The sequence below is a fragment of the Rattus norvegicus genome, chromosome 5 (assembly GCF_021556685.1).
Source record: "Rattus norvegicus strain SHRSP/BbbUtx chromosome 5, alternate assembly SHRSP_T2T, whole genome shotgun sequence".
NCBI classification, from domain to species: domain Eukaryota; kingdom Metazoa; phylum Chordata; class Mammalia; order Rodentia; family Muridae; genus Rattus; species Rattus norvegicus.
Window position 1 is genome coordinate 171,496,904 of NC_141538.1, and position 15,428 is coordinate 171,512,331.

A 15,428-nucleotide genomic window follows, 5' to 3' on the forward strand; every position below is an offset into this window, starting at 1 on the left:
CCTTCCTGATGTCTTTGGAAGCCAAGAGAACTGTTCGAAGGTCACCTAGGCCTGAAGTCAGCTCTTGCTTAGAGCCCTATTGCTTTCTTTGAGGATATTCCCAGCTCATATTAAAAATCTTGAGTACAGCCCCGAGCCCAAAACTAGAGTTCCAACTCCCTAGCCAGGCTCCTGCCCTGGCTCTAGAGGCTCCCCTGTTGGAGAACTAGCAAGCAGTCCAGCATCTCACCATCATTTCCAATGAGGACCCTTTCTACTGCTGTCCATCATGATGGGCAGGTTTTCCCTTGCACTGGCAAGCCTCCATAACCACCCCCACCCACCCAGAGACTGCAGGGAAGAACACCCAGAGGGGAGCCACTCATATCAGACCACAGCAGAAACCCTACCAGGATCGGGCCAGCAGACCCTGGGTCCCTTTGGGCTAGAGTCAAGAGACAGAGATGAGACAGAGATGGGGTTTGGGGGTGGGGGAGTCAGAACACCCCCTCAGCAGGGTCCCTATACTAAAAAGCACAGCTTCCCCTCCCCCACACGAAAGCCCATGGAACGCCCTGGTGTGAGATCATCTCCAAGGAGTTCACATCATCATAAAGGTGGGCCAGAAGCCAGCTCCATGTGACCTCACAGCCAGCTCGGCCTGACCGCTGCTCTACTCCACCCAGAGCCTACCTTGGCCAGCTCACCCCAGCTCTGCGAGGTCCCAAACTAGCCTATAGGACTTGCCAAGTGGCAGCTGACAGCACTAGGTAAGGTTCATGGACAGGGGCCAGCCAGGCTGCTTCACCAGGTGGTATCTTGTTTTTGTTTTTTGTTTTTTAAATATTTATTTATTTACTTATTATATCTGAATACACTGTCACTCTCTTCAAACACATCAGAAGAGGGCATCGGATCCCATTACAGATGGTTGTGAGCCACCATGTGGTTGCTGGGAATTGAACTCGGGACCTCTGGAAGAGCAGTCAGTACTCTTAACCACTGAGCTATTTCTCTAGCCCTTGTTTTTGTTTTTATTGTTGTGTTGTGTTTTGTTTTGTTTGGGACAGTCTCACTCTGTAATCCAGGCTGGCCTTGGGTTCACAGCCATCCTCCTGCCTCAGCCTCACAAATTCTGACCCCAGGCATGTACCATCATACTTGACACCTAAGCTCTGTCATGATGCCCTCTAAGAGCCCCGGCATTTCAGCATTTTATCACCTACATCTTGTTGAGTAGACCCTTTGATAACACTTCCTACCTGGGATGCCCCTGCCTCCTCCTCATGACAACCCTTCTCTAGAGAGATAAAGACCCACTTGGGGGAGGGGCGTTCACACTGACTCCTTTCCCCCTTACCCAGCACATTCACCCCACACTTGGCTCTGTGTGTGTGTGTGTGTGTGTGTGTGTGTGTGTGTGTATGTTTGTGTGTTTGTGGGACTTGTCAGCCGGAAGCGAAGTTTGCAGGGCACGATGTGAACCAGCAGAATGCAGAAGAGAATTAGCTAATGCGTTCAGAGTCAGAACATTCTGGAACATGAGCTGCAAAGGCCAGGTCAGACCTAGGTTCATCCTGCAAGGGTAGGCATACACACCCACTCACCCACTCTTTCAACCGCTATCACGGGTGCCCCTCACGAAGACACAGGAGCCCCAGCCCTGGGGGAGCTGAGCAGGAGCAGGCTAAGGTTTTGCTTAGTTGAACTGAAAACCAGGTAGGGAAAGCACCCTGAAAAATGGGGCACTCTTCATTTTTTCCTTAGTTAGGGACCTGGAAGGTGGGAGTGATCTGACAAGGGGGCTTGAGGAAACAGGGAGATGTAAAGAAAGCTAGTGAGTGACATCTTTTGACTCCCCATTGAGGGATCCTCTCTGGATGGAAAAGGAGACACACACACACACCCTCAGTAGGTCTGACTGCAGCTCAAGGTGATGGCGGCCTGGAGCAAACCGGGTATAGGAAGGAGGCAAGGACAGACTCTAGCAGAACTGAAGGAGTCTGTAAAGTGTGGGGTGAAGGGTAATTCCTAAGCTTGGCTTCAATAACTCCAGAAGGGGACTGTCTGGAGGAAGGCAGAGGCCTTGTGGGAAGACGGGGGATCAGACAGCCACGGATTGAGCATCCAGAGGAAGTGGCGGGCATGTGAACACCAAGAGACAGGCAACAGCTGACTGACAGCCAACTGAGAAGCAGGGAGTGAGGCCAGGGCCCCACCTGCTCTGCACCTTATCAGCCGTGCCAACTTTGTGAGGATTGCCTCAAGAGCATCCAAGCCCCCTCCCCAGGCTGGGCCATTTGGAAGATACAGATAGAAGCCCCGACTTAAGCTGCTAACCCTAACCCTCTCTCGTTTCTGTATGGTTCCCATACACATTGTCCTTCCAACCCCGGCCCCACCCCCATCCCCGAAACTCCTGGATTTCCACAGGAACAGAGAAAGGACAGTCAAGGAGCTCGGGACCTGAGTCACCTCCCCAACGGCATCCCTGATCCAATTTCCAAGCCCAAAGCCTCCGGGCATAGGCAACCCAAGCAGGCTCCACCATAGAGGCCAGCAGACACCTAGGCTGAGCCTCCTGCATTTACTGGGCAGAATAACTTCAGGCCCAGTTAGTCCCCGCCATGTCAGACAATGGAACGAGAGAGAAACTGACTTTGAGAGGCAATGGGCATCAGGACTAGTTGGCCAGGTTCCCCTTCTACACGGGGTCCCCCGGGCACTCAGGGCACAGCTTAAAGCGTCGAGAGCGGAGACCAGGACAGAGCATTCCCCAAAGCACTAGCTTCAGTGTGCTCAAGGCATCCAAGCTCCAGCTGCCTCCCTCCTGGCCCTGGCCCTGGGTGCTCAGCTGTGTGCCTTCCACCCAGAACCGGCTGATGGGGAAGTCGGAGAGCTCAGTGGGGATGATGGAGAGAGCGGACAACTGTGGGAGGAGGCGCCTAGGCTTCGTGGAGTGTGGGCTGCTGGTACTGCTGACACTGCTGTTGATGGGAGCCATAGTGACTCTGGGTGTCTTCTACAGCATAGGTGAGCAAGGGCACCCTGCCCCTTTCCTTCCCCCGAACCCATTCTTGCCCAGGGCTCTGCATGTCTCCGAGAGGAGCCAGTCTTGTAGAGTGGGGCAAAGGGGGAGGGTCTGCCAGGGCCCGCCCCCCACCCCCACCCCACCCCCGCCAGTTCCTAGGGCCATGCCGCTGACTCCAGAGGTGCCAAAGAAGGGACACTGACCTGCACAGGCCCAGCGACCCCATCCAGAAAGCTCTGTCTGTCCGGGCATACTGGCGCAGCAGCTTCTGCAGGCTCTGCCTCCGCCCCCTCTGCCTCAGCAGGACTGTAGGATGCTGCGGACAGCACACAGGTCCCCCGCCCCACTGGTCCAGCCCCCTTCTAGTCCGCAGCCCAGCCCAGCAGAGTGACTGCTGCAGTTCCCAGGTGGTCCAGCAGCAGGAGCCCAAGCCCCTGCGCGAAGGGGGTCTCCTTCCCGCTGTCTCACCTGGTGCTAGGATGACCTGGTGTCTTCTGATACAGGCTCTTGCTTACCGCACGTTGGAAGGAAGGAGCTAGCCTGAGGGTCCTTGAAAGTGGAGGCGTGGCTAGGACTGCCCTTTGGGTAGACCCCAGGTGTCTTAGGAACGGCTTCTCACACTGACTCCTTCCTAAAGGACCCCGTGTAGGACTACAGTGAACCCCTTTGCATGGGGCATCTAGACACCCAGCAGCCTCGCACCCTGCACCTTCCAAGCCCTTCATTCCCTTTGAGCCAGAAGTGGGAAGGAAGGGGAGAGGAGGGAGGGGGAGGGAGGGAGGAAGGATAGATATACACACAAAATCAGACTACTACACTACTGTACTCTTCAGTGATGCACTAACCTGGCTCTGGCTCTCACACCAGGGCACCAGAGCCTGGAAGTTCCCTCAGGGGACTTCGAATGCGGGACAGATGGAAAACACAAGTGGGTTCTGCCTAAGGAGTAGGTGGGTATCCTCCCACCCAGGGCTGCCTTGAAGGGCCCACGTTAGTGTGGCTTCTGCCCAGTGGCCACTGTGGTCTCTGCCCACGTGGTTCTCGCCTCAGGCAAGTGTTGACAGGTGCAGTGAACTCCCAGGCAAGAAAAGGAATGACAGGGGGTCCATCCCCCTAGTGGAGGCCATGGTTCCAGGGACTTTTGTTTGAAGTTCACTGGTCTCAGTACACCTGGTTTTGAGGCCTCCAGAGGCTAGGCCTGATAGCCCCACAGCCAGCCATGAGGTATAGGACGGGGAGCTGGGGGTGGGGCTCTCATGTTCTGTCCCCCTGTCTGTCTTCTCCCTACCTGTCTCTCCCTTTATCCTTTGAGCAGTGTACACAGCCAGGCTCTCCTTGACTGTCAGGGCCCACACAATCTCTGCTTCCTCCTCCTCCAGGGCTCCTCGGTCCCTGGAATGACCGTACAGCTCACCTCAGCTCTAGTCCAGGACTTCAGTCAGGACTGAAAAGACGGAAAGTTTTCTGTTATCCATTTTCTATTGGATATTTTATATATTTACATTTCAAATGCTATATCCCCTTTTCTGGTCCCCCCCTTCCATCTCCCCTCCCCCGCTTCTATGAGGATGCTCCCACTCCCACCCACCCACTTACATCACCATTTTAAATTTCCCTGACTTCTGGGTCAGCTGTACCATTTCAGAAGCTCAACTAGAGCTGGTTGGTGAGACCTCTGGCTCTCAACTAAGGTTAACCTTGGGTGTGTTTCTATGGCTGTGATTTAAAAAAAAAAATCCCTGACACAGCAACTTGAGAGAGAGAGAGAGAGAGAGAGAGAGAGAGAGAGAGAGAGAGAGAGAAGGCAGTTTTTGCAGAAGTCTAGGCGGAAGGAACTCGAAACAAGCAGGAGAGCAGTGAACACTCTCTATGTTCAGCTCCTTGTCTTCGTTCTATACAAGCCTGGGATCCCTACCCACAATGGGCATTTCTCACCCTCAGTTCAGTCCCCTCTAGTATGCATGACGGGCCTTTGTCCCGGGTGACTCTGGATCCTCCCTAGTTGATAACACTGACCACCTCACTGGCCTTGTATAATATAAGCAAGGCTTGGTCAATTTTACAGGAAAAAAAAGATGTGTAAAAAATGTGTCTGGATGCTCTTGTGGGACTCTCAGCCCCAACCTGCTGAGAGTCTGTCCATAGGTGACCCTTTGAGCTCAGTCAAGGCCCCTTGTAATATTGGCTTCCTTCGTTCTCTTGGTTGTTGAAGTTAGGCCCCAGTTCTGCCTCCCAGCCCCATGCTCCCAGAAATAAGACCCACACTCAAGTTATATTTACAAATACCTTGGCCATATAGCTAGGCTCTGCTCTGACTACATCATAGCTAAAGATAACCGGTTTATTTTAACCCACATTTTGTCACGTGGCTGGTTACCATATGTGTCCCTCTCCTTACCTCTCTTCGGGCTCCTCTCCCTGCCCCCTCTCTCTCAGAATTGTTTCTCCTCCCAGTGTCCGATGTCTGTTTCCTGTGTAAGCCATAGGCCATAGGCTTTGTGATTGGTGGTGCATCCATTCAATATGCAAAGCGATCTCTCTACAATTCCCCTTTTCAGCCCAGTAAGAGGCTCTTTACAAAAAAAAGTGGAATATGATTATAATAATTATGGAAACTATAAGGTGTGATTATACATGTATAATGTTCAGTCCATTAGTATTTGGCAACTCAGATAAAGTAATTTTTTTTAAGAAAGCTGACTCTCAAAGATTTATTTATTTATTTATTACATATGTGAGTACACTGTAGCTGTCTTCAGACACATCAGACAAGGGCATCAGATTCCATTACAGATGGTCGCGAGCCACCATGTGGTTGCTGGGAATTGAACTCAGGACCTCCAGAAGAGCAGCCAAGGATTAACAGCTAAGCCATCTTTCCCGTCCCAGATTTTATCACTTGGCCTTCCAGTTGTTCAAAAAAAAAGTGTCTGTGAACACCTTGTACCAGAGACTTGTCAATTTCCCCCGAGTGGGATCGAGGATTAGTTTATCAACAATTCAAGACTAGTGAGTGAACATAAATTTAGCCATAAGGGGCTGGGAGAGGTGTCTCGGCAGTTTAAGAGCACTGGCTGCTCTTCCAGAGGACCCAGGTTAGATTCCCAGCACCCACACAGCAGCTCACAACTGTCTGCAACTTCAGTTCTAGGGGATCCGACACCCTCTTCTGGTCTCCACAGGCACCAGGAGTGCACATGATGCGCAGACACACACAAATATAAAACACCCTTACACAGAAAATAAAGTAGACTCTCAAAAAGGGGGAGGGGGAACTCTAACGTGTTTTCCTCACTCTTGGCAAAAAAAGAAAAGCCATAAGCTACAAACTTGGTTCATAAGTTTATGCAATTATATATATGGTTTATTTATCTCTAGTTTGTGTGTACGAGTGCTTTGCCTCTGTAATACATACAGTATCACTCTTCCACATGTCGTTATGCAGTGATCTTACCTGAGCAATGTTCTTCATTCTGGATTCTGTTCTTTTTAAAAAAGAAAAAGAAAAAAGAAAATATTTTTCCATGGGGCTGGAGGGCTGGAGAGATGGCTCGGTGGTTAAGAGCACTGGCTGCTCCCCCAGAGGACAGGAGTTTGATTCCTAACACCCACATGGCAGCTAACAACTGTCTGTAATTCTAGTTCTAGAAGATATGATAGCTTCTGGCTTCCATGGGCATCAGACACACAGGTGGTACACAGGCATGCATACAAGCGAAAACACCCACATACATATAAATGAAACCAATTTATTTGTAATTTTTCTGTTACATTTATTTGAGGAGGAGCGTGTCGTGACAGACAGAGGTACACGACGGTCAGAGGACAATTTGTAGGGTCAGTTTTTCCTGCTACCACATGAGTCCAGAGAATTATTGTTGTTATTGTTGTTGTTGTTGGGTTTTTGTTTGGTTTGGTTTGGCCTGGTTTCTCTGGGTAGCCCTAGCTGTCCTGGAACTCACTCTGTAGACCAGGCTGGCCTCCAATTCAGAGATTCACCTGCCTCTGTCTCCTGAGTGCTGGGATCAAAGACATGAGCCACTGCTCTCCGAGTGGTTCAGAGAATTGAATATGAGTACTTCCGTTCTTTCATCGGAAGCATTCCGGTTACGGCTCTGCTGTTTCTCCTGCAGCCATGCAAGGCTGGATTGTCTTTTACTGGGAGGATTTTCCTTAGCTCCCTCCCTGTGATCTCTAGAATGTGTCTTTTGTCTACACTGGCTGTGTTTCTGATGCATTTTTCAGCCTTTCTTGCCTGTGTTCAAACTAAGCTATCCCCACCCCCCTCAATTTGCTTGAAATTCTTTTTATTATCCTTTTGATAGTTGCTGTTTTTTCTTTTAATTATTTGCTAGTTTAACATTATAAACAAATCTTTCCCCGACTCCCCGAACTCCTATTTTATTTTCTGTGCTTTGTGGTGGCATGGTATGGAGGTCAGACACCACCTTTTGGAATTGATTCAATCCTTCCACCTTTACGTGGATTCTGGGGGTCAGTCTCAGGTCCCAGTCTTTCTGAACAAGTGACTTTGCTTGTTTCACTTGTTTCTGAACAAGTGACCTGCTATCTGGCAGGCTCTGAATGCCAAGTATTTTCATAAGTAGCTGGGTACTGCGCCTTCATTCGCGATCATCCGGAATTCTGTTCACAAGCAGCCATATTCGTTTCTCAGGTTGGCTGACCACAGCCTCTGCCTGTTTTTGTAAATAAAGTTTCAGTGGTACGCTGCCTTGCCTCCTTGATTGTCCCCATGCTCCTTTCCTGGCAGAGCAGCAAAGCTACTTAGGTGACGCTGAGCCTGCCAGCAGCCCTCTTTGCAGGAAGATGTCACCAGCCTGAACCTGAGCTATGTCCTTACAGTCTGCAGCTCATCTTTGGGCTTTTCTGCCTGTTACTCAGTGAAGACAGGAAGAGCCTGAGGTGGTATGCACACCAGTGCCCAGCTATACAGCCTGGCAGGGCATTCCAGCTCCCGTCCCTGCTGTGTGACCTCAGTCAACCTCCACGACATCTCTGGGCTTCAGTTTCCCGACCTGCAAAACAGAAATTACAGGAGTGCGTGTATTAGAGGCTGGCACGAGGGTTTGAAATCTTAGTGCAACAGGAGTGCTTAGAAAGGGGGCCATCACACCCGTCGTTATCAGATTTAGTAACAAGAAGTCTGTCTTGCCACTGACCCTATTGATCTTGACATTTCGTCCTGTATGAAGGTAAATTAGACTGTGAGACACCAAAATTGCACATCCCAGATGTCTCCAAAGCCTTTGCTAAAACCCACCCTTGTCACTTATGTATTTTATGCTGTATTCAAAAATACTTACTATTTATTTTGAATTACACGTACATGGAGGATGAATGCACACGTGAGGGTAAGAACCCTCGGAGGCCAAAAAAGGGGTCACCTCTGGAAACCGGAGTTGAAAGTCACTCAACAGTTATGTGGGTGCTGGGATCTGGACTCAGGTCTTCTGCAAGAGCAGAGCCATCTCTCCAGCCCTTGGTCTGTCTCTCTGAAAAGTTCAGAGTTACATTTTCTTTCCTGGCTATTGTCTGGATTTCTTCATTTCATAACTCTCTTGGCAGTTCCTTTTTCTATCTAGTGATTGTTATACAAGGCTTGTCTTTAGCATTTCAAAAGCAGTCTGTGCCTTTTGTGTATTTGATGTGTGTGCGCGGGTGCGCGAGTGGCGCGTGTGGCGTGGGGGTGGGGGGCGTGGGGCGTGGGGGGAGGAGGGAAGGCAGGCGGGAGGAGGGAGGGAGCCCAGGCTGATCTCCAACATAGTATATATAGCCAAGGATGACCCTGAACTTCTGATCTTTTTGCCCCTACCTAGCAAGCACCGGGATTACAGGGATACGCCTCCATACCCGTTTTCAACCAGTACCTTTAAAACAGTTGCTAGTTATGGGACAGCTTGAATAACAAACAGGTTGGTCCTCGTAGGGCTTTGAATGTAAAATGCCTGGCGTGGAATCCCGCGTTCGATCACTTGGTCTCCGCCTGGTGGCGCTGTTGGAAAGGTTATGGAACCCTTAGGAGGTGGAGCCTTGCTGGCGGAAGGACGTCACTGGGGGTGGGCTTAATAGTTCGGCTGCACTTCCTGCTCTTTTCTTGCTTCCTATGCTTCCTATGTGCAGATGAACACACACACACACACACACACACACACACACATACACACACACACACACACACACACGGAATTGCTAATTATGTATTTGGTTTCTACCGTGTTTTTAAGTACCACACACAGACCATATACAATTACTGTTGCTTTTAATTGTACCATGTTCTAATAAGTTCCTCACCTTATAACAACTTTGGTTCCCCAACCCTAACACAGGCCGCGCACGCATTCACATTCACACGCATGCATACTCGCACACGTGCACACGCACACATGCACACACGTGCATACTTGCATGTGCTCACACATACATGCACACGTGCTGGGGGTTAGAGCTTCAGCACTTAAATAGGGTGGCTACAAATATACTGTCCATCACTGACTTCAATGTAGGTGGGACTCGGGAATCTTCCAGAACAAGAATTCCAAATCTACAGTGCTACAAGCACGTCAGGCCTTTCTGGTGATCAGACACCTCAGCAATGCCCACCTGGAAATAGTCTGTTGTAAATCGTCAGCAGAGGTGGATGTGAAAATAACTTTACTTGCTTCCGTCCCTCAGTCACAACAACCTGCCCGTCTCAGCAAACCAGGCTAAGCAGGGCACAATGATTTAAAGAGCGAGATCCAGTGTTAACTTGCACTGTGCTGTTCAGAACCCGTCGGTCTAATGCCACTGTCTGTCAAATTAACCCTCCCAGTTCTGTCTCCTGAGTCGGTTTCTCCTTGTCTTTACACTTCTGTTTGCTTATCATGAGAAATCTAAGAAAACACTTGTATTTCTTCCAGCTTGGGTTTGTTTTGAGTCTTGAATCATACATACACACACACACACACACACACACACACACACACACACACACACAGAGAGGGGGGGGCAGAGACAGACAGAGACAGACACAGAGAGGGAGGGGAGTCCTATATTACTCCTCACTCCTAAAATTCTAACAGGGCTATGGAGAGAGCTCAGTCAGCAAAGGCCTGAGTTCAATCCCCAGAATCCATACAGAAAAGCTGGCTATGGTGATGCCTCCATTAAAGAGCTCAGTACTAAGGAGTCAAAGGCAGAGAGATCCCTGGGGCTGTAGGCAGCCTAACATATCTGGTGAGCAGCCTGCCATCAAAAGATGATGTGGAGGGTGCCTGAGAAACACCCCCAAGGCTGACCTCCAACCTCTACACACATGTGCATATATCCATTTCCCCCACACAAACAAGAAGCACATACATTAGTGAAAGAAAATTCTGGTTGCTTATAGACTTGACTTTTCTCGGTCTGTCCTTTCTAGTACTCGATTTTTCTGTAATCGTTTCTGTTCCCTGGCTTTGCCTTGCGTTCCTAGTAAATTCCATAGAGTATCATTCTCGCCTTAAGTCTCTTTCCTTTCAGCTGGGTGGACTCTACCCGTTCTGGGTCTGCAATTGTTAATAAACTTCAACAGCCACATCCTTTCCTTTATTTTTAATTTATTTATCATATACAAGTACACTGTAGCTATCTTCAGAGACACCAGAAGATCCCATTACAGATGGTTGTGAGCCACCATGTGGGTGCTGGGAATTGAACTCAGGACCTCTGGAAGAGCAGTCCGTGCTCTTAACCTCTGAGCCATCTCTCCAGCCCCACATCCTTTCCTTTTTAAAAAATATATACTATTTTGTTATTTGTGTGTGGGTGAAAATGTATGGACGTGTGCGTGTGTGTGTGTGAGAGAGAGAGGCAGAAACAGAGAGAGGGAAACAGAAACAGAGGGAGACAGAGACAGAGGGGGAGACAGAGAGACAGAGAAGGAGACAGAGGGGGAGACAGATGATGGAGACAGACAGAGGCAGAGAGAGGGAGACAGAGAGAAAGAAACAGAGACAGAGAGAGAAGAAAACAGAGAAAGGAGGAGACAGAGAGAGGAGAGAGAGAGGAGGAGACAGAGAGAGGAGAGAGAGAGAGAGAGAGAGAGAGAGAGAGAGAGAGAGAGAGAGAAAACACATGACTCACACAGTACAAGAACAGCTCTTTGAGAATCGGTTCTTTCCACAATAGCTTGCCAGGTTTTCACAGCAAGTTCGCTGAACACCTCTTGTCCCATGTGGTCTCATTTTTAGCTTTAACAGCTGATTCTTCTTCAGATTAGGTTTGAACTTCTTGTCAGTTTTAGCTATTTCGTTTCTTTACGTATTTCAAATACTGTATTATGGTCACATAGTCTAGGTGTCACATCAATACCCAGAAAAGACCCAACACCCAGACGCCCAAAACCACAGTTATCTAATATCTATCTCTGGCTGAGGTCAAGCTGATACAAGCCAGACTCAGGCTGAGCACCTCTGTGTCGGGGGAACCTCATCCAGGCACAGAGACCTAGCTGGTCATGATCCTCTCCTGGAGGAAAGGAATTCAAGGGGACACATGAAAGTACTCAGGCCACAAGGGGCCTTAGCTCAGAACTGGGGCATGACACACCCACCTTACTTTGTGGGCAGGACACATGGACACCCCCTGGGCAAGAGATGAGCAAAACATCCTTTGCCCCTTGAGCAGGAGCAGCAGCAAAACGAGGTGGCTGGGACTCTGTTGCAGAGAGTTGCCCTCATAGTCCCCATATCTGAGCTCCTGGGGCTCTGTCGTTCTGATACACAGACAACTTCTTTTCATAAACATAAATTACTGTCCCCATGGCCTTTGTCCTTGGACTCCTGTATGACGTAAGTGGAGGTTTCCCTCTGAGAATGTGTTTGTTTGTTTCCATCAGGTGTCTTGAGATTCTCCCACTTGGGAGAGCTTCTTGTTGACTCTCGGGATCCTTTCCTTAGCAACACCACAGCCACTCCTACATCTGTCTCGCAGCCCTGCCGGGAAGGTTACTCAACCCCAGGGGGGCGTGGGTTCTCTCCCATCACTGAACTGAGCTCTGTCTATCTCTGTCTCTCTCTTTCTCGTGTGTGTCGTGTGTGATGATGTGGTGTGTGTGTGTGTGTGTGTGTGTGTGTTAGAGAGAGAGAGAGAGAGATGGTGTGATGTGTGGTGTGTGTGTGTGTGTGAGAGAGAGAGAGAGAGAGATGTGGTGTGTGTGTGTGAGATGTGGGGTGTGTGTGTGTGTGTGTTAGAGAGAGAGAGAGAGAGAGAGAGAGAGAGAGAGAGAGAGAGATGGTGTGGTGTGTGTGATGTGTATGTGATGTATATGTGATGTGTGTGTGTGTAAGAGAGAGAGAGAGATGGTGTGATGTGTGGTGTGTGTGATGTGTGTGTGTGTGATGACTGTGTAATGTGTCTGCATGATGTATATGTGGTGTGTGATGTGTGTGTAATGTATGTGTGTGTGATGATGTGGTGTGTGTGTGTGTGTGAGTGAGAGAGAGAGAGAGAGAGAGAGAGAGAGAGAGATGGTGTGATGTGTGGTGTGTGTGTGTTTGAGAGAGAGAGAGAGATGGTGTGATGTGTGGTGTGTGTGATGTGTGTGTGATGTATATGTGATGTGTGTGTGTGTGAGAGAGAGAGAGATGGTGTGATGTGTGGTGTGTGATGTGTGTGTGATGTATATGTGATGTGTGTGTGTGTGTGTGTGAGAGAGAGAGATGGTGTGATGTGTGGTGTGTGTGATGTGTATGTGATGTATATGTGATGTGTGTGTGTGTGTGAGAGAGAGAGAGATGGTGTGATGTGTGGTGTGTGTGTGTGTGTGTGTGAGAGAGAGAGAGATGGTGTGATGTGTGGTGTGTGTGTGTGTGTGATGTATATGTGATGTGTGTGTGTGTGAGAGAGAGAGAGAGAGATGGTGTGATGTGTGGTGTGTGTGATGTGTGTGTGATGTATATGTGATGTGTGTGTGTGTGTGAGAGAGAGAGAGATGGTGTGATGTGTGATGTGTGTGTGATGTATATGTGATGTGTGTGTGTGAGAGAGAGAGAGAGAGATGGTGTGATGTGTGGTGTGTGATGTGTGTGTGATGACTGTGTAATGTGTCTGCATGATGTATATGTGATGTGTGTATGTGTGTGTGTGAGAGAGAAAGACAGAGAGACAGAGAAAGACAGAGAGAGACAGAGAGACAGAGATGGTATTATGTGTGTGAGTGTGTGTGTGTGTGTGTGTGTGTGCATGCACTGTGTATGCAGATACAGAGGCCAGAGATCAATGTGACAGTGTCCTCTATCACGATTTATTATACATGTATTTTAGTTCTTTGCATGCACATGTGTTTGTACACACAGGTGCAGAAGAGAGCATCAAGAATCCCAGAGGTGGGAACTGAATTCTGACCCTCTGCAAGAGTAGTACATGCTTTTAACCGCTGAGTCATCTCTCTCTCCAGTTGCTCTGCCTTATTTTACTGTCACCGAATCTGGAGTGCACTTGTTCAGCAAGGACCTCACTGACTGGTCAGTCTTCGCAGGCCCTCTGTAGTGTTTTTCCTCAGAGAGAGGCTGAGAAGGAGAGGAAAAACCTTAAGTCATTTAAGTTAAGGTCTTAGGGATTGGAGAGAGTTCTGTGGTTTAAGAGCAATGGCTGCTCTTCTAGAGGAACCAGGTTCAATCCCCAGCAGCTACATAACAGCTCGCAGCTCTAATAAATTTTGTAAAATTAAGGTTTTCGTCAAGTCAAGGAGTTTTTGATGTTTTAAAAAAACAAAGTTTTAGGAAAACAAACTTTCAGAGAGATTGTGAAGACTATTCTTGTATGTATGTATGTATGTATGTATGTATGTATGTATGTATGTATGTATGCATGGATGCATGGATGGATGGATGGATGCATGGATGGATGGATGGATGCATGGATGGATGCATGGATGGATGCATGGATGGATGCATGGATGGATATATGGATGGCACGCATGTGTACACAAAGAGATATGTATGTTTGCATATGTGTAGGCACGTGCACGCACGCGGGCGTGTGTGTGTGTGTGTGTGTGTGTGTGCAGGTGTGCAGGCCCGAGGTTGGCACTGAGTGTCTTCCATCATTCTCTACTGCGTGAGGTGGTCTCTCACTTGAACCCAGAGCTCACAGGTTCAGCTAATCTAGGTGGCCAGAGGACTCCATGTCTTACTAACAAAGCACTGGGATTATAGGCGGGGAGCCACCATGCCTACCAGCCTTTACTTGAGTACTGGGGATCCAAACTCAGGTCCCCACACTAGCATGGCAGATGCTTGACCACTGAACCATCTCCCAACCCTCAGGGCTATTTTGGGGTGGGGGTGGGGGTTGGCACACTGTAGAAGTTACCCGAACAAGCACCAGAGGGTGCCAAAGAATTTGATCCTTCCTGGAATCCCATCCAACGTAGCCATTCATGTCCTGTGGTTTTAACGCCAAAGCTGCTTCTTGCCTCCATTTCTGTCCAAGTTCAGGTCTCGCTGGCCCAGACCAGCCCTGTGCTTCCCTCCTTCCATCTCTGCGTCCTGAACACCGGAACCACCATGCTTGGCTCAACCATGCTTGGCTCAACCATGCTTGGCTCAGCGGCCGTTCATTGCTTTCCTCCTTTCCCTTCATGTTTTGTCGGGGGTTGGAGAGTCTTTCCGACTGGCTCCATTGGTACTCCTTTTGTGCGGTTCAATGGCTGTCATGCCTGTCACGTGGTTCCCTCACTTCTTTTTTGAGACAGTGTCTCATGTATCCTTAAACTATGTAGAGAGGCTGGCCTTGAACTTCTGACCCTCCCATGTCTATCTCCTGGGCGGTCCTGGGTCTCCCCAGTGACCTCACTTCCCACACCTCATTCGCATCCAAGTCTTTCCTGTGGCTGCCACTTGTCCGGTGAAGCCTGTGGCACATCTGTAAGCTTTCCTCCTCTACTGAAAGACTCTTCAGCTTAGTGACCTCAGCCGTTGCACTGGCAGCCACTGCTAATATTGGACGCGCCCCAGTCTGCTCCTCTTGACCATTTGGGGTTCCCTCTTGGGTTGTTTGTTTGTTTGTTTATATAGGCTTGTTTATTTGTTTTTAGGTAGGGCCTCACTATGTAGCCCGAAACTCATGGAGATCCACCTACCTGCCTCTACCTCCCAAGTGCTGGGATTGGAGGTGTAGCTGCCATACCTAGCAAGGTTTCAGATGTTTAAGTGTCATGTAGCCCAGGTGGCTGGCCTTAAATTCACTATATAACTAAGGGTGGCCTTAAATTCCTGAATTTTCCTGCCTCTTCGTCCTACATGCCAGATATAGTTTGTGTGGTGCTGGGAATGAGACCCAGGGCTTAGAACATACGCTAGGCAAACAGTCTACCAACTGAGCTACACCCTGACCCCTGGGCTTCCTTCCTGATTGTCCACAATATTTATCTGCT

General features: G+C 49.1%; 1 protein-coding gene across 7 annotated transcripts in view; it reads left to right on the forward strand.

Moving 5' to 3' along the window:
- The first annotated feature begins 582 nt into the window (after nucleotides 1–582).
- Nucleotides 583–15,428, forward strand: part of Mmel1 (membrane metallo-endopeptidase-like 1) — a 30,469-nt gene continuing 15,623 nt past the window's right edge. The window contains exons 1-2 of one of the 7 annotated variants that reach the window (XM_087549515.1): nucleotides 585–749; nucleotides 2,853–3,012. In XM_087549515.1, coding sequence (XP_087405641.1) covers nucleotides 2,862–3,012 — 151 coding nt within the window. In that variant the 5' untranslated portion in view covers nucleotides 585–749; nucleotides 2,853–2,861. 7 annotated transcript variants of the gene reach the window in all.